General features: G+C 53.7%; 1 protein-coding gene across 4 annotated transcripts in view; it reads right to left on the reverse strand.

Annotated features, from left to right (window-relative positions):
- FLNA (filamin A) overlaps window positions 1-24,255 on the reverse strand; it is a 90,077-nt gene that overhangs the window by 8,863 nt on the left and 56,959 nt on the right. The window contains exons 29-42 of one of the 4 annotated variants that reach the window (XM_063119353.1): window positions 23,612-23,801; window positions 23,324-23,347; window positions 18,110-18,357; window positions 13,368-13,475; window positions 10,899-10,989; window positions 10,229-10,369; window positions 9,438-9,566; window positions 8,595-8,768; window positions 8,277-8,438; window positions 7,953-8,156; window positions 6,710-6,862; window positions 5,254-5,376; window positions 2,678-2,944; window positions 1,216-1,353 (exon numbers count right to left, since the gene is read on the reverse strand). In XM_063119353.1, the coding sequence (XP_062975423.1) occupies window positions 1,216-1,353; window positions 2,678-2,944; window positions 5,254-5,376; window positions 6,710-6,862; window positions 7,953-8,156; window positions 8,277-8,438; window positions 8,595-8,768; window positions 9,438-9,566; window positions 10,229-10,369; window positions 10,899-10,989; window positions 13,368-13,475; window positions 18,110-18,357; window positions 23,324-23,347; window positions 23,612-23,801 (2,152 nt within the window). The remainder of the gene's footprint in view (window positions 1-1,215; window positions 1,354-2,677; window positions 2,945-5,253; window positions 5,377-6,709; window positions 6,863-7,952; window positions 8,157-8,276; window positions 8,439-8,594; window positions 8,769-9,437; window positions 9,567-10,228; window positions 10,370-10,898; window positions 10,990-13,367; window positions 13,476-18,109; window positions 18,358-23,323; window positions 23,348-23,611; window positions 23,802-24,255) is intronic. The other 3 variants (XM_063119354.1, XM_063119355.1, XM_063119356.1) reach the window with 3 other exon arrangements.

A 24,255-nucleotide genomic window follows, 5' to 3' on the forward strand; every position in this document is an offset into this window, starting at 1 on the left:
AATGTTTTTAATTTTTGTGAACCGCCCAGAGAGCTCCGGCTAGAATAGTATAGAAATGTATACTATAACCGCCCAGAGAGCTCCGGTATAGAAATGTAATAAATAAATAACTAAACCCGGAAGTCCCCCACCCCACCCCTCCCAGCCCCTTGCCCTGGCCACATCATTGTCTTCCATGATGATGTTTTAAGGCCCTCTTCTCCAGAGTCTTCCCCAGCCTGGTGCCCTCCAGGTGTCTTGGACTGCAACTCCCATCATCCCCAACTGGCAGGTGCTGGAGGGACTTGCAGTACAACACATCTGGAGGGCACCAGGCTGGGGAAGGCGTTTGCTTTTCAGTTCTTAGCCACAGGGGGACGGGGCAGGACGTCTTCCCAACTCCCACACTGGATTCCATAAAAATCGTCCTCCCGGTCTTCATCTCTCCAGCTGCTCCGTCTTTGGAGGCCACAGGCTACAGGGCTCCTTGCACGTCGCATGATCTTCCCATGTGGCTTCTGCATCCCGCAGATTATTCTGAAATAAGGGGTGGGGAACTGGTGGTCCTTTGGAGGCTGCTGGACTCCCAACCATGTCACCGGAGTACATGGTCAGGGCTGTTCTGGGATGATGGTCAGCGAAGATGGGCGTTTTTACTCCAGCAACATCTGGGGAGGCACCGGTTCCCTGCTCCTATTCCGAAGCAAGTTTGCAATTCTCCGCCTCTTTCTTCTCTCACCGGATCTTCCTCGTTCCTCACCCATCACAGCGCATGGAACTCACTACCACAAGATGTGGTGAGGGCCACCAATTTGGATGGCTTTAAAAGGGGGTTGGATAAATTCCTGGAGGAGAAGGGCTGCTAATCCTGATGGCTATGTGTGCTAGCGCCCGTATCAGAGGCAGTAAGCCTATACAATGGGGAACATGGGTGGGAGGGTGCTCTTGCACTCATGTTCTGCTTGTGGGTTTCCCATGGGCAGCTGGTTGGCCACTGTGTGGACGGAGTGCTGGACTAGATGGACCCTCAGTCTAATTCAGCAGGGTTCTTCTTACGTTCTTATGTTCAGTTTGAGCAATCGCCTCCCTCTACTCAGAGGAGATCCCTCCTACCTCCAAGCCACTGCTAACTTCTCCCTTTCTTCTTCCATGCTGTTAAAACTCTCAACTGTGCTGCAGCCTTCCCCCGTTGGAAACACGCCTACCCGACTCCACACACCTCACCAGGCCACTTACCAGGTTCTTGCACGATGTAGGACACTCCGCAGGAGCCATCTTTCCGGTCCTCAAAAGCAATCTCTGCCTTACTGGGACCCTCCACGGCAATGGAGAGGCCGCCAGCGCCTGCCTCCCGGGTCCAGATGCTAAACTCAGCTGGGGAACAAAGGAAGCAAACAATCCCGTTAGGCAGAGCTCCGGCGCCATTTCTTCCTTTGCCAAGGAAAGTCCCACCTTGGGGCTAAAGGCACCCAAATCAAGACCACGGCTTCCCCCACCGATATCCCAGGCCTTCTTGCTGGAGGAGAGCTGGTTCCAGTAACCGCTCTGCATCCCTATTGCAGGGGTGTTGAACCTCTTTCACCCCGAGGGCCTCATTCCATTTCAGAGAAGCCCTCGGGGGCCGCATTCCAGTGGTGGGCGGGGCCAAAGGCAAAAGAGGGCGGGACCAAAATACTGGCCTACGTTAGCTTAAAGCTCTTACTGCCAGTAATTAACCCTTGGGAGAGACATTCCAACCTTTCAGAATTTTTTGGGGGGGTGGGGTGGGGAGAGAAACATGCAAAAGCCAGGAAAACACCAAACAATTGGTGGTTTGAGGAAAGGAAAAGGGACCATCGGGGGAACTCCAGAGTACTGGATTGGGACCCCGGGAGAGCTGGATTTGGCTGCTGGGCCAATGAGTTCTGCAACCCTGTCCTATTAGGAAAACTTGTCTGAAAGTTTTGGGATCCTGACTCTTTGACCCCTAGATCTGGGGTAAGGTCCAAAGAGGCACCCCTAGACATAATAGTTTGAGAAATCATTTCTCAGCCATTTGTTGGTATGATAACAAGACTGATGATGCTACATGAATCTCCATATCCATGGAGTCTTACAGGAGATTAGAGGAGAACACTTGATAAGAGGGAGGGGGGCAAGGGTGACAAGGACTTGCCTTCCGCCCCTGCCACCCCCCCCCGGGATGGGGGCACAATAACGAGCCCCTCTCTATATCAGCTTCCGCCTCCCTCTCACCAGAAAGTCCCACAATGCCACGACCTGCCTAAAATCTCCTACTTGTCAGTGATGGGTGGGCTTCAGCTTTGCGGAATCGACTTTGGGTTTTAGTAGACTCCAACTGGAGCCAGGTGAAACGCAGTGGCTCCGGCGGGTGGGCACAACATTTAAGAATTAAGGAACAGGGTGGCTTTGAGCACATGGCACCGCTCAGGAATTGGTGATCTATTTATGGTGGTGTGGTGTGGTGTGGTGGCGAGGCGGGAGAAAAGCGTCTCAGTTGTTGCTATTGTTAGATAACGGGGAGTCAGAAACCTTCGCTGATCATCCAACCCCAATCCACCTGCTGCCCACCCCTGTTCTATGCCACTGATCACAGGTCTTTAGCCTCAGCACAGCTTAAGTGCTGCCGTTGTGCTACATCCCATGGCGCCCCCCGCTCAAGCCCTCTCCCCCTCTCCCTCCAGGAGGCAGGGCATACCTGGCACGCCGGCTTCAGCTCTCTCCAAGCCTGGGCCACCTGCTCGCACCTTGTGCGCGCCCCCCTCGCCAAGTGGGCCCACGGTAAACTGGAAGGGGCTTCCGGGCACGTGCTGCCCTTTGTACTTGACGCTGACCGAGTGGATGCCCGTCTCAGTGGGCACGAAGCGGATGCAGTAAGTGTTGTTCTCGGCCTCCAAGATCTCCGCGTCGTGGGACTTGCCCGACGGGCTGGTCACCTGGGCCGTCATGTCCCTGATGTTGATTTCTGGGGTGGGTGGGGGGAAGGGATGAGATGAATGAGCTGGCGATAGAAACAACACGGCTGCAATTCCACAGGAACTCAGGAAGCTGCCTTATACCGAGTCAGCCCATGGGCCTGTCTAGTCAACACTGACTGGCAGTCGTGGCACTCCAGGGTTGCAGGCAGCAGACTTTCCAGCTCTACGTGGAGATGCTGGGGGATTCGTTCCGCACGCAGGGGCTCAGCTACGACCACTGCACCTATTTCACTCCTTCCCCACCAGCTATTAGCACAACTATGCTAGACATCAAGACCTGTATGCAGCTTAGGTCAGCAATAGTCCACCTGGTATTCGGGGGGTGTGTGTGAAGTGGAAGCTGGCCCAGTTTTCCACTCACCCCTCCCTCCTATCCCATTTCCTGAGAGACTTATTCACAGCTCTCCTGCTCTGAACAGTAGAATCCCAAAAAACGTCTCCAGATTTCTCTACAGTCTTGTTTCTGCAAAACTTAAAACTTGAGAGTAGGAGGCCAGTTCTCCTGTACAGCCATCGTTGCAAGTGATGCCAGGAAGAAGTCAATACTGCTTACTTCCGCTACTGGGGCTGCCTTCCACAAGGAGCTCAACACGGGAGTCGAGACCCTGCATAGCCTGGAGTGCTTGACGGTACAATCCAACTCTACACCTCATCAGTGATCAAGGTCTATATGTTGGGAGTCTTTTTACAGCTGGACAACACCAGCTGTGGGGCATAAGGGGGCAGAGGTGTGGCGAAGGCAGGTGTCCCAAAGGGTTCTCCTCAAGAGGTAGTTCTGCAGCGGCCTTCGTGCATTACCAAAACATGCCCAGAATTGTTCTGTGGTTTCCAAGGAGATCTGCGTATGTTAGGCTTTCGATGCAGTGTCCTAGCACAGCCTTCCCAGAACCTGGCGCCCTCCAAACGTGTTAGGCTCCAACACCCATCAGCCCCAGCTATGGTGGCTGGGGGTGATGGGAATTGTAGTCCAAAACACCCAGGGGACACCAGGTGGTGGGAAAGCTCACAGCAGTATAGCTTATATTCAAACGGAAGCAGCCTTCAAGGGGACACTCAACACTGAAAACAATAACCTGCCCATAGTTTTTCTCAGGGACAGAGTTTACTGCAACTTTGATTAAGGTATGGAAGGGTTCCCAGATGGCTATTTCTGGCAAGCCTCTTCAGGAGGCGCTACTAGCCACCAGCACCACGTTGCCTGTGTGCTACCAGGGATAGCCACAACTCAGAGCGAGTGGAGGAGGCTCTACTCCCGCGCTATCATTCTGTGCCTGAAATAAAGTCGGAAGATGTGAACGCCTCTCCACTTTTGTCGTTTTCTTCCCGCTTCGAGACCTGGGGAAGGGCCAGGCGTAACCTGAGTGCTGGAATGGACACTTTGGAGATTTATAAATGCCTGGGTCACATTTCTAGAGAAAGGAGCGTTCGGGCATGAACACAATACTGGCAAGTCCAGCCCCTTCCGAAATTTTGCTGGGCACATGAAGGCACAGGGAGACTCGCTTGAAATGGTCCAAGACTCAGCACTCACTTCCATGCCATGCCAGGCACCCAGTGTGGGGGAATGCGGAGCTGCCGCACCGCGGCCTTTGCCCGTTTAACCCAAGGGTGGGGAGTATTGTTCAGCCCAAAGGCCAAATCCAATCTCAGAGATGCTCCTGGTAGCTGCAATCTGGAGGGGGTGGAGCCAAAGGCAAAGGGGCAGGGCCATCTCTCTTTTTTTCCAAACAAGCATAGTTTAAGGCTCTTATTGCCAGTAAACAGGCCTTAGGAGAGACATTCCAACCTTTCGGAATGGGGAAAAGGCACAACGGCCAGGAAACCAGTAAAGAACCAGTGGTGGAGAGGAAGCAGGTGGAGCTAGGGGAGGAGGCGTGGCCATTTAGAGAACCCCAGCGGGCCAAGCGGAGACCTCAAGAGGGCTGGATTTGGCCCCTGGGCCTGCGCTTGCCCACCTCTGCTTTAACCCATGTGTGAGTGTTAAATGTAACCCCACCGGCTTGCTCTGCCCAAGTGTGTCTGTTTGTCCATCTAGTCCAGCGATGAGATGAATGAGACGGTGATAGAAATAACATGGCTGCAATTCCACAGGAACTCAGGAAGCTGCCTTATGCTGAACCAGCCCATGGGCCTGTCTAGTCAACACTGGCTGGCAGCCGTGGCGCTCCACGCAGGAGGTTTCCTTGCCCTATAACTGGAGACGCCGGGGATTGAGCCCGGGCCCTGCTGCGTACAAAGCTGGTGTTCCGCCGCTGAGCTGTGCCCCCCCCTTCTGTTCCACCAGCCGCTCACTCACCAGGGATTTTCAGGCTGAGGTCGCACTCGCTGCCAATGTTGGCCACGGACGGGGCTTTGCGTCGCCGCGTGATCATCTGCTTCATTCGCCCCTCTCCCGTCACCTTCACAGAAAATGGGCTCCCTGCACCGGAGCGGCGGGACGAGAAGGAAACAAGCCCTTGGCGTCACAACAGGTGGAGCAAAACCCGAGCGCAGGTGCTTTCCAGCCCCGTAAAGGTTCTCAGAGGCTTGGGCTGTTTCTACACCTGCCTCCCCACCCCCGGATCATCCCTGTGCATCGAAATGACACATGGGGTCCTGGGAGCAGGCAGGGACGACCCCTCTATTTTCCAGGGATAATCCTTAGGTGTAGAAAGAGCCAAAGATGCACATAACCCATCTTCCCTTTCAGGATGGGAAGAGGAGAGAAACCCACGGAAGGATCATGGGTTTGGGTAAGGGTACAAGACAGGTCAGAGAGGAGGCCCACGGAGGTATTTAACTACGCTGACAGAACTTCTGAATGTTCTCCAATCCCCCTGGCTCCAGGTTACCAAGAGCCACTCTTGTCACAGTAAGCCTCCTCCACAAAATTGCACGATGCGCTCGCCACACTTTCACGAGACCATCACTCCAAACTGGCGGTGGACAATTGAATGTTTGGAAGTTCTCCTTAAGAGCCCCTACATTAGAAAACTGTATCAGGAAGTAAGCCAGGCCAGGCTTCCCCTGTGTGGTTGGGGGCCACCTTTCAGTGTTTATATACAGGGAGCATCCAGACTACCCGCTACTTGAAATCCAAAGCAGTACAGTCAAGCAAGTTCCACCACGCCATTCTGCTGATCGTGCAGCTTGAGGGGGCTACAGAAACACACGCCCAGACCCACATTTGGGGGCCGATGGCCTCCACTCTCAACACACATTCAGCTCTTCACTCCACCCAGAAGCAAGCGTTGGAAGATAAACATCTATTTTAACACTTTAGCTACTGTAACTGCTCGTAAGGCTGCATGATCTGAAGCAGGGGGATGTGTGTTTTGGACTTCAACTCCCAGTATTCCTGACCATTGGCCATGCCAGCAGGCGCTTCTGGGAGCTGAGGTCCAAAATGTCTGGAGTTTTACCTTCTGCCCACTCCTGGTTTAAACCAGCTTGCCTCAACCCAGTGCTCTCCAGACATGTTGGGACTCCTGTGGCTGGGAGTGATGAGAACTGTAGTTCAACACAACCGGAGGGCACCAGGTTGGGGAAAGCGGATGTGAAGAGAGTTTAAGAGGAAGCGCTCTGGTAGGCGGTCTCTGGAGCAAAGACCTCCCACTCGCCCCCCCACCCCCCGGGAACCAAGTTCCAGCCACTTTCTGGAAGCAGAGAGGAGACACTGGCAGTCTCTTCAAACGGCCCGGGTCTCAGGGGCCTTCACTCCCCACCACCACCTCCAACAGGAACCGCCTCCCTGCCCGTCACACTGCCCTCACCTGTCACGTGCTGGTCTGCGAATTTGATGTTGATGATGTAGTTGCCAGGTTCCGTCGGACAGTATGTGACTTTACAAGTGCCGTCCTCCAGGTCCTCTGTGTTGATGTCAACCTTGCTGGGGCCTTCGATGGACAAGCTGAGCCCACCATAACCTAAGGGAGGGAGCAGCTTGCGATTAGAGGGGTTCACCAGCACAGATGTGTGCACGCATGCGCTCTCTCTCTCTCTCTCTCTCTCTCACACACACACACGAAATTGCAAGAGTGCAGAATTTAAGCAACGTAGGTCTGTTCGCACTGCACAGGTTATTCTGCTACAGCTATTCATGAAGTGGGCCCAGGAAGTATGCAGGGTCTCAGAGCCTCCCTCGCCCCAATGATCACCAAGTGACCCTTCCTTTCACTGGCTTCGCCCTCACTTTCCGGCTTGCAGTTATAAAGGCTTCCTGGATCTGGCTGGCCAAAGATAGAAACGGAATACTAGACTAAAGGAGTTCTTGGTCTGATCCAGCAGGGTTGCTTTCTTCCCTTTCTTTATATTTGAAAAGTCGGGTGATGCAGAGTTCTGCACCTCCTTAATCCTTCCAGACCCTGAATGGGAGGCCAGTATTACCGCCGCCACTGTGGAAAGACCTGAGTTGAGTTCCCAGCTCGGTCTGCCTAAGCACGTGGCTTAGAAGCCCTAGACTCAAGTTCCTCCAGCCAATGCAATGGGAGTGATGTGATCCAGGGACTTCTTAGGGTCTCGCTACTTCTTAGTACCACCTCTTCCTCCTCTCCTTTTGCACCCTGCTCTTTTCCCTCTAGACCTCACTCTCGTATGGGAAGTTCTGCAAAGTCAAACGCCACACATTTCAGTAGGGCATCTATCCAAATCCTTACGCAGAGGAGGGTTGTAACTTTGAATCTGCACGAAGCTGCAGCACGCCGGCATGCCAGCTTTCCCTATGTACATTTCTAGCATGCTGCTTCCAGAAGATGGAGCTCCCTGGCTTCATCACTAGGAACAGACTGGGGGAGGGAGAGGCGTAGAACAAGCCGAGGAGTCCAGGCCAAGGCTATTGACTGTTTACACAATGAGTTGTTAGACTAAATGCACTGCATGTCTGGTGTTATTGTGCCCCAGAAGTACTATACCTAATGCACTTGGCCAAAAAGCTCAAGCAGTGACCTTCAAAAAGCCGCGGGTTTAAAGACTTTTCAACCCACCCACCCCGTCTAAAAGACTTCAGCATCTTCGTACCAGCATCTCTTGTGTCGATGATGAACTCTGAAGGCTCAAAGGTTCGTCCCTCGGTGAGCCCCGGACCGGAGACCCTGACGCGGCTGGCGTCGCCAATTTCCGACTGACTGATCATCACCGTGATGGGGCTGTTGGGGATGTGCAGCCCGTTCTTCTTGATGTTGACGATGTGCTCTCCGATCTCTTTGGGGACGAAGGAAATCCCTGCGGGAGGAAGGAGGAAGAGAGTCGGCCGAGCCTGACCCACCCGCTTTTCCTGCACCCCACAGTTTCTATCGATCGGTTCGGGGGAAGGGGAACCGTGGGGGGGTCTTGGCCACTCACCAACATGGCCGTTGCGCAGGCGCTTGAGCAGACAAGGCTCTTCGCGACCGGAGGGTGGGATCACGGTGGCCGTCAGCTGGCTCAGGTCCGTCTCGGTGATGTTCAAGGGGATGTCAGCAGAAGAGCCCACCTTGAGGTGGGACATCCGCATCGTGTCATCTCCTGTAGAAGCAGAAGATCAAATCAAATCACTTTATTACGGTCCGAGACCAGCACAGAGAAGCAGAGGAGGACGGGCTGCCTTTCAACGCCAACCGGTCGGTCGGCCGGCCGCCTGCCCACCCCGCCCCACCCCTCCGGTACGGCCCCAGGCCTCACCGGTAATCTTGGCGGTGAAGGGACTTCCTGGGATGTGTTTGTCGTTGTATTTCACCAAGATATTGTAGTCACCAGGCAGAATGGGAAGGTACGACACCGTACAAGTGCCGTCCTGGTTGTCGGTGCAGCCAATCTCGGCCTTAGAGGGGCCCTCAATGGCCAGGGAGAGGCCTCCTGCAACCGGTTCAGAAAGTCAAATAAGGACGGGCAAGAGGGTCTTATTCATCCTAGTAACCCCAGTTACCTAGTCAGCACTAAAATGATGCTGAATTCAAGGCAAGTCGTACCATTTTCGCCCAGCTTGAAAATTCTGTGCGGGTCTGAAGAGCTTATGCAAGCTTGCCTATTTTATTCTGCCAGCTGTGAAGGACAGATTTGCTAGGACCCTATTCTCACCAATGGAAACCCTACCAGCTCAACAGGTGCAGTCCACACAGTAGGAAGACACACACTCCGCCAAGGACGAACTCCCCTCCACTCCAACGGATGGAGAAATCGAGCAGCCACTTCAGCAGGCTGTAACAGAGGATGGTGAGGAGGGGCTGCCCCCCCCCCCCCGCTAAGGGTCTGCTTCACTCGGGGCTCTTCTTTACCCATCCCTTTTCTCTTGTGTGTTGAGCCCTTTTAGATTGTACGCTGCTCTGGCAGCCTTTTGGGCTGAGGAGTGGGATAAAAATACTTAACACTTTCTGCACTTACACAGAACCGCAGGAGATGCCGCCCCACCCGACTGACGAGAGCTCAGAAAGCCAACGTCCACTGGGCAAAGATGGTTTCTGCATTCGCATGAGCTCGAACAGGGCTAGAAACAGGACCAGTGCAGAGAGCACTTCTCCAACTCACCTTCTCCTGCATCTTTCGTGTTTACGGTGAAGACTGCCGGCTTGTTGACCACCCCGTGGATGAGCCCTGGCCCATAAGCGGTCACGTGGCCACTGTTGACGTAGTCCACATAGAACTGCAGGGGGCTGCCTGTTGAAGTGGAAGGAGGGCATGGCATCACTGAGGTACAACTAGCACCCAATACATTGGCCTGGTTCACAAAGAAACTAACCCACGGCAGGGGTTGTTGAATTCTGGGTTTCTGTGATGTGCAAATCAGGCTGTGCCAACAAACCATGGTTTGTTAACAACCCCAAAAGAAAAGTCGTGGTTTGTTGTTGGGCTTTAAACGCTGGATTGTTTGAACCATGAGTTGTCATTATGTGCAAACTCAGAACTGTGGGTTGTTTCATCAGTCTATAGAGGGGGCAAGCAAAAAACCACCAGCCGCTCTACATGCCAGTATTACAGCAACACAAAAGCATTTGGGATATGGGGAGAAACAAACAACCCAGGGATTGAGAAAACAAACCATGGCTTGTTTGATTGCCCACCAGACAACCCCGAGTAGGGCAACAAACCATGGGTTAAATAAACCATGAGTTAGTGTTAGGTGTGAATCAAGCTACATTTGGGAATTCCACGGCCCTCTTCCCTTGCAGACATTACCCGGTTGTGCTTTTATATTGTATTTTATATCATGTTTTTATACTGTTTGTTTTATACTTTGAATGGTTTTAAATTTTGTGAACTGCCCAGGGAGCTTCAGCTATTGGGCGGTATAAAAATGCAATCAATCAATCAATCAATACCTGGGATGTGCATATTGTCATAACGGATGTCCATCTCGTGCAAGCCAGCCTCCGTGGGGGCATAGCGCACCGTCACTGTGCCATCCTTGTTGTCCGTGATGTCTGGCTTCGCCACCTTGCCAGAAGGCATGCGCACCTCACCTATAGGTAGGGGAAAAGTGAGGCAGAATCTAAATCAGTATTTCAGTTGTTCAGGGCATGGAGCCAGGGCACCAGAGCGGACATTTCAACAGGACATGGGCTTGATTCCCTGATCCTCCCACTCACTGGGTGAAGCGAGGGCCTTGGTTCACATGAAGCTGGAATCCCTTAAGGGACGCCGGCCCAGATGGGTATACTTAGAATGCTGCAAGCTAGAAAAAAACCTATGCCTGCCACCCGGTCCACAGCTCCTCAGGCTAGGCAAGGCACCGAAGTCCCCCCGTCCCAGAGCCAGCGGCCATCCTATTCAGCCAGCGTTGCCCACAGGCTTCTCAACATGATCTTCAGCATCACATGGGCTAGGAACTTTACAAAAAGCAAAAGCAAGAATCAGAATGTCGAATTCTGCCACCAGTTTTACATTCTGCGCTCCTGGGACACTGCCTTGGATACAAACCCTCTTGCTCAAAGTTTAAACCCACAGAAGCAGTATCCGAAGTCACTCTGGCCGTCACCACCACCCCGTTACCTGTGATCTCTCCTTTCTTGATGGTAAAGGGGATGACCAGGTCGAAGGGCCGCAGTCCAGCATCCAGCCCATTGACAGGGCGATCTGTGGCCTGCAAGACAAGAGGCACCCCGCCAACCCCACAGAGGCGTGAGAAGCGGCACTCTGGGACCACAGAAGACAAGGAGGGGCGGGAAGAAATGGCAAGAGTCCATAAAACAGCGATGGAACATGGAGCCGACAAAGACAGACCCTGGAAAGCCGCCTGGATTTATTCCCCTCTAAAAGCCCCTATGTGCTTGCCAACCCATGTATATGTAACATGTGTGCGAGTGAGGGACACAGGCGGGTGGGCAGGCAGGGGTGTCTGGCTAGCAAGCCACCCGAGCTATTGAATGAAATGGGTTTGGGGAAACCGCTTCACCTCGCTTCCCTTCCCTGTCCTATGGAGGGACGGTCCCAGTCCCAGCCCTGCGCTTCTAGCTCCCCACTGACGAATCCCCCATTGTGAGAGGGCACAATGCAGGTAGGAGTTGCTGCTCTACTGCTCCCAGCACCCCCCTGCCCCGCCGCCAGGTTCTCTATGCTGCATTGCCCTACTTGCCTGGCACGGAGTGCCCCAAATCTGGGTGTCTTCCATCGAAGCGTAAAGCGTTGGAATCCCATTGCTGTGGAACTGGGCCTAGCAGCAAGCGCCCTTTGAATTGGAGTCGGCAACCTGGGGCTCTCTGATGTTCTGGACTACAACTCCCACAATTCCCAACCACTGGCCATGTTGCCTAGGCCTAATGGGAGTTGTAGTCCCATACATCTGGAGGGAACCAGGCGGCCTCCCTGGGCAGGGCAGCAACCAGCTAGGCAGGTCTCCAACATGGCCAGAGGAGGAGGAGGAGGAGCACTCTGTCTGCCTGCCGCTGCGTGTCCTCCTGTTCTGGAAAGGCGGACACAGCACAGCCTGACTGGGATAGGACTGGGCCGCCCCCAGCGACGGAGGCATTGACGAGGACGACACACAAAGCACGGATGGCCCCCCTCCCAGCCCCAAGAGATGGAGGGACATGAGCTCAGACAAAGACACCCGGGGGAAAAGCCCCAATCCCCTCACATTCTAGGGGGTCGCTTCCCCCCTGGAATTCACGTGCAGGAGCGGCGAGGCAAGGGGGAAAGAGGCGCCCCACCAAAGATGCTTCTGGCCGCAGCTCGTTTGCATTAGCGTTAAAGCAGGCGCATGTGTGTTGGGAGAGCGGGCAGTGATGGCGAAGAGGCTGCAAATGGGATCCAAGAAATGCAAAGGGGGGGGCAAGACAGGCACCCCCCAAAAGCCACAAAGCCCATTCCCTGGGTTGTTGCAGGCCACGTAAGGCACTGTTGTTGGCAGAACACCCGTCCCCCACCCCCATCCGCCTGGCAAAGTCCGCTGCGTAAGCTGAGGAAGACGTTTAGAGCTGCTAGCCAGCTGAAGGTAGGTTCTGTGCCTACAGGACGCTGGAACTCCTGACACAGGACACCTGCGGAACTCACTGCAGCTTGACGGCAACAGGGCAGCTTGAAAAGGATTCCGAACCAGGGGTTATACAAGTTGGCAAAGGCAGACAATGGTTGTTAGCTAGGCTGTCGAAGGGGTTGCTGCTTCAAGGGAGGTGCCCCCCCCCACCTCAAGGGAGAAATGCCCCCTAACTAAGATGTCCCACTTGTATGAGATTTCCTCCACGTTCTGGTTGCTTGTGAAGGGGATTGGTATTGACGTCTGCATGAAGAACAGCGCAAGAAGAGCTGTGCTGGATCAGACCAAAGGCCCATCTAGTCCAGCACTGTGTTCCCACGGTGGCCAACCAGACGCCCCAATGGGCAGCTCACAGGCAGGGCAGGAGCACAACAGCACCCTCTCGCTCATGGCTCTGCAGCAACTGGGACGAGGGCACCCTTCCTCTAACACTACTGGAGGCAACATATGGCTTCCACGACGAATAGCCATTGATAGCCATCCCCTCCACGATATTCTCATTCTGCCCCAAGCAGGGAAGAGAGGGAGGGAGAGAGAGACAGAGAGAGAGAGAGAAATCGGCCTCAGGACATGGGGGTTCCCCATCACTCCTGCCACTAGGTTATGTTGCTTGAGACACGCTGCAATCCAGCCTTCCACATCTGGGAACCTCCAGACCTGTTGGACTACACTACCCAGCATCCACAGACAGGGTGCTGGGAGTTTTAATTCAACACATCTGGAGGGCGGCAGGGTGGCGAAGGCGGTCCTCCCAAGTAGGGATTTCCCTAGGCGCAGGATCCTGCCGCTGACTAATCCCGTTGGGCCAGACGCGTGAAGGGGAGGGTGTCTCGGACCTCGGCGTCCCAAGCAGTGGCAGCGGCGGCAGCAGCGGTAACCCAGCCCCCAAGCAGCGCCCAACAGTGCAAAAGCAGGCTGCTGAATTCCACGGGCTGGCTCCCCCACCCAGAATGAGCTGGGCTAGCTTTTCCGCCAAGAAACTGAACTGTTACAGCTGGTCCCCAGGGCTGCTGTGCACCAGGTGGATATGCGTAGGGTGGGGCACGCATCGGCTGGGCCATCTGCTGGGGGGTCGGGCGCTCACCGTCCAGGGCCTGTGGCGGGAAGGGGGGGGCAAGAGGGTTAGCGTGGACCAACGGAGCGGCCGCCTCAGGGCCACGACACCAGGGATGACGAATGCACGGCCCGCCTGACCCTGGTGGACTGCAGCTCCCAGCCTCCCTCACCCACTGGCTGTGGTGGCTAGGAGTTCTGGGAGCTGCAGTCCAACAGTATCTGGAAGGCTGACATTCCCCTCCCCTGCACTATACAGCGTTTCTGTTTCAACACAGGAACAGATTAACAGTCCTTTGGGGCAAGCGTTCGCCATAAAGCGACCCCAATGGAGGCGTTACCAGCCACCATCTTCCTGGGACAAGCCCAGCTCTTTTGCAAAGAAAGAAAGAAAAACAAACACACACATTTGAGCAACCCAGTCTTCTCTTGATAGACGCTAGCTCCCGGTTCGAGGACAGTATCTTACCCAGAATTCCCACAGTTACAGACCCACACAGGGCTCCTGATGTGCCAAAAATGCAATTCTGCTGTTTTTGCCCAAGAGTTCACTGCAGAAAGGGTTCCAGCTTGAATCTGGCATTGCCACTTTCCCAAAGTAGTCAGCAGCCATGAGAGCCAGGGACTTGTTTTTAAGGAAGCTTCGCTCCGTAGGCGGAAGCCCCAGTAGGGATGGCATAAGAGCACCAGGATAACCCAGGCACACCAGAAAGCCTGGTTTCCATTTCCCAGAAACCCTTTTGCCCTCATCCCAAAGAGTTTTCTGCAGTCCCACGAGCCACAGACCCTCATTCGAAGTATTTGGAGGCCGTGTGAAGCGAGAGGGTTCTGGGATCAGGAACGCACAAGGAAGCCAGCCCAGTTGGCCAGCGCCCACAAATGATCTCATTGCAACATGTGGGCTTTTATGGAATGGAGCGCCAACTTATGTCCGGGGCAGAGGCAGCCTAGGAATGTAGTGTGTGTAAGCTCAGAATGTGTGTGGGTGTGTTGTCCCTCCTTCCGCACTATACAGCACGAGATACTGCATTGCTAAAAGATGCCTGGCTATTTTTAGGATTTTCACCCCCTACACCTGAGCCTTTAGGGATGGAGGAAATGAACGTATATACACACACACACACACACACTTCTCTACAGTCTGGATTATCTGTCCTAACCACTTCCCTAAACTGGATTGTGCCATTTTAAGAAGCTAACACCTCCAATTAGTACCTCCAATTAGGAGTCAAGTTAGGCAGTTTGAGGGCAGGGATTGGGGGACAGATCAGAATTTCAGCTACCCTGCAGAAGAGATCAATGGGAAAGATTTGGAGACTGGGCCCACTAGTTGTAGTCATATAGGTATGAGCTACTGTAACAGTGAAGCACGAATGGCAACATCAGAAAGCCCGGGGTTGTGTGTGTTTTACAGTGTCACCCCAGCCACGAGAGCACTGGGGAGCTTTAGGCTAGCTTCGCTGGGGCTGGCTCTGTCAGGAGGCAGTGAGGGGGCTGCTTTAGGCAGCCGACGCTGGGGTGGGGGTGGGGAGGTGTTTGTAGACACCCCTGTGTGTGTGGACCACCTGGCCACTTCTGCAAGCTAGCCTGCTGGGTGCAAAAGAGGACGCTGTACTCTTGCCAGTGCTCAAGTCAGGTCCAACTGCCAGCCTGGGATGGCTTCGGGCCTTGGAAGGTGAGGGTGACGTTGGGTTCAGGGCACTGCCTTGTCTTTACCCCAACCGGCAAAGCATCCTGGCCCAGCCCAGGCCTCCCTGAGCTCCACCTCTCTGCAATACAGTATTAACAGCCCTTTTAGGGTCAGCCGTGGATCATCAAACTAATATGATGAACTCCGGAGACTTTCAGTTGAGATCCTGTACAGCCCAAGACTGTGGGATGGGGATGGGGTGGGGTGGGGAGCACTTTCTGAGCAAACGTGCAAATGACTGATTGGCACTGGAAGTGCTATGTCAGGGGTGCGGAACCTCAGGCCCCAGAGCCAAATCTGGGCCCCCTGGACACAGATGGCCCCACCCTCTTTCCTCCAGACCCTGGGTCAGGTGGTGTTTCCCTGGCTTTCCCACCAGCTTTCGCCCCATTCTAAAAGCTTGAAATGCTCCCCCAAAGCCTGAGCGACTGGCAGCATGTGCTTTAAACTAGAACAGGCTAGGATTTTAGGTATTTCGGCCCGACCGCCTTTAGCCTGACCGATTGCTGTAACGTGCCCCCCACCCACCCCGAGAGCCCCTGTGAAATGAAATTTGTCCCTTGGGCTGAAAGGTCTTCCCTAAGTATGAAACAGGAACTCTGAAATACAAACTCGGGGTGGGGGGAGAGAGAGAGAGAACTGGTGGAAATTCAGATCAAGACTTCGCAGAATTAAAGATGGAAGTTTACCATGTGTGGCTGACTCTATGATAATCCGTGCTCCAGCAGGGAGACTTCACTGTGCTCTCTCTTGGGAGGTGGAGTGAGGGGAGGAGGAGGAGGAGAATAAACGTTTATTGCTTTCCACCGAGTCAGAACTTCCTTGGCTGAAGGACAGTTGCCTGCTTTCCCTCCCAGCGCACACAAGACAATACCCAGAGTGAAAGGGAAGGGACACTGCCCGGTTCGCAACACCCCTCCCTCCCCAGCGATGAGCCAGAGGGCTCCTTTTGTGTTTGGAACCTGGAAAGAGTGACTTAACGTTTGAACAGGAAGGCTCAGTTTGCAAAAGCCAAGCCGTGAGTCACAAGTTATGGGAGGACAAGTCGTGTGTTGCGAGCTTTGCTCTTGGCTGTCAGGTGGCGTTTTAACATAGATGCCACTGAGGGAGTTCAATCACAATCACACACACACACACACACACACCCTCCCTACCTAAGAGCCCTTTTTCCATCCCCTGCATCTTACTTACGCCAGCCTCCAGATCTATAGATCGTGTGGAACAAGGTGGCAAAATTCTACCCTGCACCACTTGAGAAGAGAGCTTGTTTTCTAAAAGCATGCTCCCATGAGCACGTCACGGAGGGGATGATAGAAAAACCTATTTTGTCCTAGTTTACTACACGCAGCAATTGAACATCGGGATGCATTCAGAAATGCAATTCCCAACCTGGAGACTGAAGGGCTCCGGCCTAGAAATTTTACTTAAGGCATGAACAGGGTTATGTTTCTGGCCACTGGCAGATCAAGGAATGCTTATTGTCCTGCGCACAGGAAAGCCAGGCAAACACAGGACATTAAAGAACAAGACACCTGGTAGCTTTAAAAACGTGTTTCTAGCCCTCAAGAAAAGCAACATGGAAAAACCAGCATGGAGTTTCAGCAGGTTTTTCAAAGGCAACAGTGGGCATTCAGTATGCTGCACAGCAACTTTTCTGCCCAACTCCTCCTCTTTTTACCCCAAAAGTATCAGGTTTCCAAATGGATCTTAGAAAGAGAGTTGTGGCTTTTTAAAACTAGATGTGAGTCTAGTCAGAAATGCAGAAGTGGGCATTTCTGGCGCACAGAACATGTATCCCTGCAAAGAGCACGTGGTCTCACCAGACCTAGACAACACAAAAGGGGAGCAGAGAGGAGCCCTAAAGCTCAAATGCTGCGTTGGCCCAGTTTCCCCCTGCTGCGGCCGAGACCAGAGGCAGAGGCTGGGTTTTTGAGGGGCAGAGTGCCGGCCTCCTCCGTCTCCCAAGAGGGCAAGCAGGAGGGAAACGGGGGTTTATGAGCCAGCCATCAAACCAGGGCGGACGCAGCCCGGGATTTAGATTTCAATTCAACGCTGAGAAAAGGCTGTCCCTTGGGCTGGCAAGCTGGAGTCAGTCCAGGTGGACTCTAGTCTATACATACGCAGACAAAGAGGCCCATGTTCTTCTTCAGCACTTAGTCCAGCCATGTCCCCGGGCTTTAAAAGGGGCAGGCCTCTGAGCTGCCCCCACCCCCAACCTCCCGTGACTCGGCCTCCCAAGCGTGAGTCCCGTTTCTCCACATCCATCCAATAAAGCCAGGTTTTCCCAACCGGACACCCTCCAAATGTGTGGGCCCTCTGCGTTCCACCATTCCCAGACTGCCCGGGCGCTGGCTGGGGATGATGGGACTTGTCAAACACATCTGGAAGGTGCCAGGTTGAGGAAGGCAGCAATAAACAGTACCAGCTCGCCCGTTTTAACAGATTCGTTCTGGCCAGGCCACCCTGGGGGACTTTCCCCACTTTTCTTCCTGGATGTTCAATCCAGGCATGACTTCGGGCTCCCTCTTTATACTGCTGGGGGAAATGGTTGGTGGCTGGGGTGCTTGTTCCCTTGAGAAGGCGGTGATTGCTTTTGGACAAGCTTGTGAAGTTTGGCCAGGAACAGGGACCCCCCAAAAAGGCCTCTGTTCATACTTCGCCTCTCCCCAACTCTTCCGGGAATCATCCAGCCTCCGCCACCATGACATCCAGGCTCATAGGCCAAGAGGCACCGCTTCCAGGATGCCTCGAGAGCCCAGGTCCGTCTCACTGAAACAGGCAGAACGATCCCAGGGGGGAGTCCGTCTTGCTTGCCCACATCTGTGAGAGATGAGCCTTCTAACGGCAGCGGTAGCAGCACTGTATCACCCCCAGCCCATAATCCCGGCCAGAACCTCAGCATTAAGCCCTGGACTGTACCAAGGGCCCTCCAAGGAAGCCGTTGGGCACGTGCAAGCGCACCCCCCCCCCCCCCCCGGGACTCACCGTGACCTGGAACGGGCTGTTGGGAATATGCTCTCCGCCAAAGCGCACACAGATGACGTATTTGCCCGGCTGGGGGGCCGTGTAGAAGATGTCAAAGGTGCCGTCCTCGTTCTCCACCACGTCCACGTCCACCTCGGTGCCGTCCGGAGTGCACACCGTGCAAGTCACCTTGCCCTTGCCGGCCGCCTTGGCGTCCACCGTGATCACCGTCTCCTCGCCAATCTGGATGGTGGGGCCGATGCCGGCTCCTGGCAGAAGGGAGAGCCATGGGGAACGGAGAACGTGGCCCCCAAAGGCCCTCCCACCACGCGCAGTCCGCCTCCCTAAGCCCTCAGCCTCCAACACTAGCCGGCAGGGCCACCCCCCCCCCCAAGGACAACGTTGGAGGGGCTGCGTTATCAATGGACTCAAGCCTACAACTCCCATCTTCCCTTTCCATGGGATATGCTGGCTAGGGCTGACGGAAGTTGAAGGCCAAAACATCTGGAGGGCCACCAGTTGCCCACCCCTGGACTAAGGAATCACAGGGTCAAATGACAGTTGCATGGGCAAGCCCCTTCAAGCGCAGCGCTTTCCAATGGGCTTATTCAGACATTCAGCTGTGAGCAGCAAATGCATGCTGGTAAAGCCCAGGGCCGTTCGCACTTGCTGCTGGTCCCCCTGCAAGCCCTTTCTGGGGAGAAACCCCCCGAATTCACACACTTCAATAGGAGGCCTGTATTTACAGCTGCAGCCCCTTGCCCAATTGCAACTGTTCCAACGCAGCAGCCGTCTCTGTCCCCAATTGCTTCTAGAACCCTGGTCAGCAGCAGTTTTAACACACCAGGCCCCATTTCCTCAAGATCCGAGGTATCAGCCAAGGGCTCCCCCCGCACACTGCTACCTACCAGAAGCTTTGACTACGTCCTCCCCTTATGCACCTCCGTGGCTCACTCCCGTCCCCCCGTGTAGTCCTGCCAGGGAGACGGCAGCCAAGGTGCAAACGGGGAGCGTGGCAGCCTCCACTGTTGTTTGTCCTGGGTGGGTGGATGGCTTAAAACCCTGCCAGCTTGCACCGGAGGCTGGGAGCTAGGTCAGACACAGCCGCCGGTATCTCCTACAACCCCCAAGGAACCAGCCGGAGGGCTTCACATTAAAAAAAAAAAGACTCAAGCAAGATGGGAGTTATAGCAACCAAAGTTATGATTGGACCCCAGCAGAAGCAGAATTGGTTGTTCACAGAGCAAGGGATGTTACCGCCTTGGGTGCCTGGGGACGTGTGCCAATGCTGTTTGCAGAAGAGCCGGGGCTCACTGGAAAAGGATCCTAGGCCTCAGAAGCAAAGGAAAATGGGAGCTCCGTCCCTATACGCACCAATATAACCTTCTCATCCAAGCTGTAGACTTGATTTGCTTTCAAGTGTTAGTCCCTTTGTGCCAGGGCTCCTACGGCAAGTTCTCCAGGCCTACAAGCTGCCCTTCTCAGGATACTTTAGAAGCAGGGTTTTAAGTCATGGCTCCTCCAAACTGACAGAGCTGCTACGGAAAGCCGCTTTTTTGAGACTGCCTCTTTTTTGCCAACACATCCTCCAAGCACAGCTACGGAGTTGAAGCCAAGACTTCGTAAGAGTTGCTAGCATCCCTGTTCTATGAAGGCGGGGGGCATAATCAGTGCTATGCAAAGCTGGTACAAACCGGGCTCCTTTATTCTAGCTGTGGAAGGGTTCCTGGGACACGCAGGCTGAGAAGGGAAAGTGTCTGGACTTTTATCCTGCCAATTTGAGGCAGCATAAACCCGTCTAGGCCAGCGGGTGGGCAGAAGGCAGATCCGGATTTCACGGCGGATTTGCAAGGCCGACTCCCAACAGATTAACAAGTAAAAATCCAAGGAGGCGAAAAGCATTCCCTGCCACAGCTGGCCTTCTATCAATCGCTGGTGTTCCTCGCCTGTAAAGCAGATGCTTTTGACCAGGTCTCTGTGCAGCTCTGATGGCCAATTCTAAGAATCTCTGATCTATAGTAGCTCAGATGCAGATCTGTATACACAGCCTGCGGCTCGCGTGCTGCAGACAGTAACTGGATCCACTCGCTTAACCAGGATTTTCCATCTAGCTTCTTCCCCCACCTCCATTTTGCACCTGGCTCTGATTGGTGGACTTTGGGCTTTTAGTAAAAATGAGGTAGACGCCCCCACCCCCCACCCAAGCCTTAACTCGGCCTGGCTCTGTTCTAGCAAAGGCGGGCGACTGGTCTCCCTGACCAGATGGCTTAGAAAACTGCATGGATCATGCAAGTCCCACTGGAGTCGAGAGGAGAAGGCCTCAGCGCGTCGCAGGGTGGTTCTTATAGTGCAGAACTGCGCACCACCTTCAACGTTGGGGCTCTTCCTCTCACCTGATCTGGGGGGCAGAGGACCCTGCGGCCCTGGAAATGGCAACTGCTTGTCTGTTCCCCTATTCTCAAGTAGCCCATCCAGGAGTCCACCATATTAAATGCAGGAATCTGGTGGTTCCAGGGAGCCCCACAGGCCAACTCTGAAGCGCATGCCTGAAATCGAGGGACGTCTACAACTTGGGGAAAACCGAGGCAAACAGGGCTCTTTGCAGGGTCCACCCAAGTCACCACAATGCTTGCAACATGCCTGCCTGATGAGAAAAGCCTCCCCCACCCCAAGAAGGGTTCAGGAACATGCACGGCCCTGATCCGTTTCCCGATTACACCCCATTCCTTGTGCAAGCCCAGCCCAGCAAGAGAGGAGACTTCCGGAGTGCTGCAGAAGATTGAAGGGAGGAAAGGGTTACTTTGGGGGCGGTGGGGAGATGGTTTGGGGTGGGGGGGGAGGTTGTTCCAGGACAGCCATGCTGCAACCCCATCCCAGCACTTAGGCCCACCTCCTTGCTTTACAGCAATTCCTAAGGTTGGAGAAAGTGCAAGAATTCTGCAAAATGTGGTTGTTTTTCTGCCCTCTGAAGGAGAAGCTCGATTCTCAAGCCACCCTGCCTTACTGGCAGGAGCCATAACAGAACTGAAATACATGTTCAAGCAGTGGGGAGGACCCAGCAGATCAGCTTTGCACACACAAAAAGAAAGGAAGAGGGATGGCCTAGATTTAATTCCTGACACCTTTGCTTTAAAAAAAGGGTGCAGAGCCTCAGGCTCAGGGTGCCAAGCTGGCCTTCTGGGGTCCCCCTAGATGGCCACGCCCCCATTTCCCCAGCTGCTGATTGTGTGGCAATTTCCTGGCTTTTGTGAAATTCTCTCCCTCCCCCCCCATTCTAAAAGGTTGAAATGTCTTTGCTGAGGCTTAATTACAAGCAGTAAGTGCTCTAAGCTACAATAGCTTGATATTTTAGCCTTGCTCTCTTTTGCCTTTAGCCCCGCCCCACCACAGGAACGCGGCCCCCGAGAGCGTCTTCAAAATGGAATCCGGCCCTCGGGCGGAAAGAGCTTCTGCTCTTAAAAAGGAGAAAGGAAGAAAAAAGCTCTCCTAGAAGGGCTGGCCAGGGAAGGCCTCTGCTCAAGACCGTCGGGAGCCGGTGTTGCTTGCCAAAGACCAGCCTTCTCCAATCTGATGCCTTCCAGATGTGTTGGACTACAACTCCCAGAATGCCCCAGCCAGGGGAGTTGCAGTCCAGCCCATCTGGAGGGCACCAGATTGGAGAAGGCATCAAGAGCCTTGAGATGTATGGTTTTAGTTGTATGCGCATGTATGTTTTAACGTTTTATAACGTTTTATCTATACTTTTGTACGTGACACGCTTTTATACTCTGCGTATAACTTTTGTGTATGTAATTGGCTAAAACCTATATTTGGTTGCCTTCAATAAATGGACTGAGGCATCAATGGACAGACCGCTGGGCAGACGGTCTTGGTGTGTGCTCCTTACAAGCCTCCAACGTGTGCCCTTAAAACATGCTAGATTGTACCTCTCCCTTCAATCTCTTCTCCTGTTTTGCTGAAACTGTACAGCAGGAGGTATCTAAACAGAGCTACTGAAAAACAGGATTTGAACAAGGACTGCAGCTTTTAAAACCAAAGGCTTGCGTTGATTAATCAAGCGGAGCAGCAGCTTAAGGGCACGCTTGGATTTTCTGAAGCTAATTTTGCCCCTGGTATGTGTTACTATAGTAGGGAATAAAGATGCCTCCTTTAAAAGTTAACCTAAGCGACTAATAGCTGCTTCGTGCCAAGGCACCACGACGTTTTGGAAACGACTGGTCTTACCTTTTCTAATTGGACGGTCCTAATTTTAGCCTGAACATGGAGACACTTTAAAATGCCTCGTCCAAGCTAGAACTGGAACCTGCCAGCCAGCTTCAGTTAAATGGAAACCTTAATGAAGGGGGCCCCCAACCTCTTTGAGTCGGTGGGCCTACTTGGAATGTGGACGCTCTCACAAAATGGCTGCCGTGGGCTGGGCTGAAACAGACTGCCCACCGGGGCCAGGGCTGGATGCAAAGCACTTATTTCCCAGAAGGTGGACAGCCATCTGTCAGGGATGCATTGAGCAGAGGGTTGGACTCAATGGCCTTAGAGGCCCCTTCCAACTCTACGATTCAATGATTCTAAGGCAAAGAGGACGACTAAACGAAAAGCCACTTGCCCCAAGAACCAAAGTATGAGGCAGAGATGGGGGCCTCAGCTCCAAAACACAAAAACACCCTTTTAACGCCAAATACAGATGACGCTGGAGCGCAGCACTTTGCTTTGCAGCACTGCAAGCCTCTCAGTATTATTATCATTTTTTAATCTTAGGAAATAAAATCGGTGTGGTGTAGTGGCTAAGGTGTTGGACTGGGAGTTGGGAAATCCGGGTTCTAGTCCCCACTCGGCCATGGAAACCCACTGGATGACTTCGGGCCAGTCACCGACTCTCAGCCCAACCTACCTCACAGGGTTTGTTGCTGTGAGGATAAAATGGAGAGGAGGAGGAAGATGAACCCAAGGAACCGCCTTGGGTTCATTGGAGAGAAAAAAGGCGGGAAATAATAATAATAATAATAATAATAATAATAATAATAATAATAATAATAAAAACTCCAAGAGGGGCAAGGAGACTGGAGGGTGCCGGGAGAGGTGTCTGCCGACACCACCTTGGAGCCGTGCCCTCTCTCCAAACTTAAGCAGAAGTGGGGTCTAACACGGGTGGGGGGGAACCATGCAAGGTCGCAGGGGGAAGCAGGCAGGCAGGGATTTGGGAGTGGGGGAGGAGGGAGCCATCAGCAAGCTGCTTACCTAGCCCATGACCTCCAATCGACACTGAGGTGAAAGGGCAAAGAGCAAGGGTAATCAGAGTGAGACGAGAATCACACAGAACAGTGCGCAATTAAAAACAACAACACAACACGAGAAACACAACGCAACGCGGCGCATTTCCCTCCCCACAGTAGGTGAGCAGTGTGGCCGGAGGTGCCCGGCAAAAAGCGGTCAGTGTGTGGAGAGGAGGGGGGCGTGGCGTTGTTTCAGCGTGGCTCGCCCCACCCTCCAGCATCCCCGAGACCCCTGGCCGAGGGGCGCTCTCACCTGTGACAGTACACTTGCTGGCGTCGCCGGTGGGCAGGGCGCGGATGCGGTAGGGCGAGTAGGGGATCTCGTCCCCGCCGTACTTGATGAGGATGGTGTAGCGGCCGGTCATGTCAGGGACGTATGAGACAGTGTAGGTGCCGTCCTGGTTGTCCCGGATGGTGGCTTTCTTGGGCTTGCCCTCAGGATCCTGACAGAGGCACAGCCCAGGAAGGAAGGAAGGCATTTTAGTTAGAGCCGGGGGGAGACAGAACCCCAAAGCTACCATGATCAGTTACTAGAATTTTGATAGAAACAAAACCACTTTTTAAAAAACAACAGTAACAACCCACTTACATTTCATGACACAAGACTGAAGCATGGGTAAGTCAAGATGATCCAGAAGAAATCACAACTGATAACCTCCAGTCTTACAAGGACAACCCTACAATGGCACTAGCTACTCCTATTAAACCCTTGCAATGCTCTATACGCCAGCTCAACTCACGGCCCACCAGCGATATGGACCAAATCCACTCTCCCACCACGACAGACCCTCAGGTCCTTCAACTAGAGGCAAGATGTGTCACCCAAATCGAGGGCAGCGGCTTCAGGAGGCTGTGGACACTGAACAAGGCAGCTCTGCTAAGTTTAGAGACGTTCTC

Source organism: Elgaria multicarinata, chromosome 3 (genome assembly GCF_023053635.1).
Source record: "Elgaria multicarinata webbii isolate HBS135686 ecotype San Diego chromosome 3, rElgMul1.1.pri, whole genome shotgun sequence".
Lineage (NCBI taxonomy): Eukaryota > Metazoa > Chordata > Lepidosauria > Squamata > Anguidae > Elgaria > Elgaria multicarinata.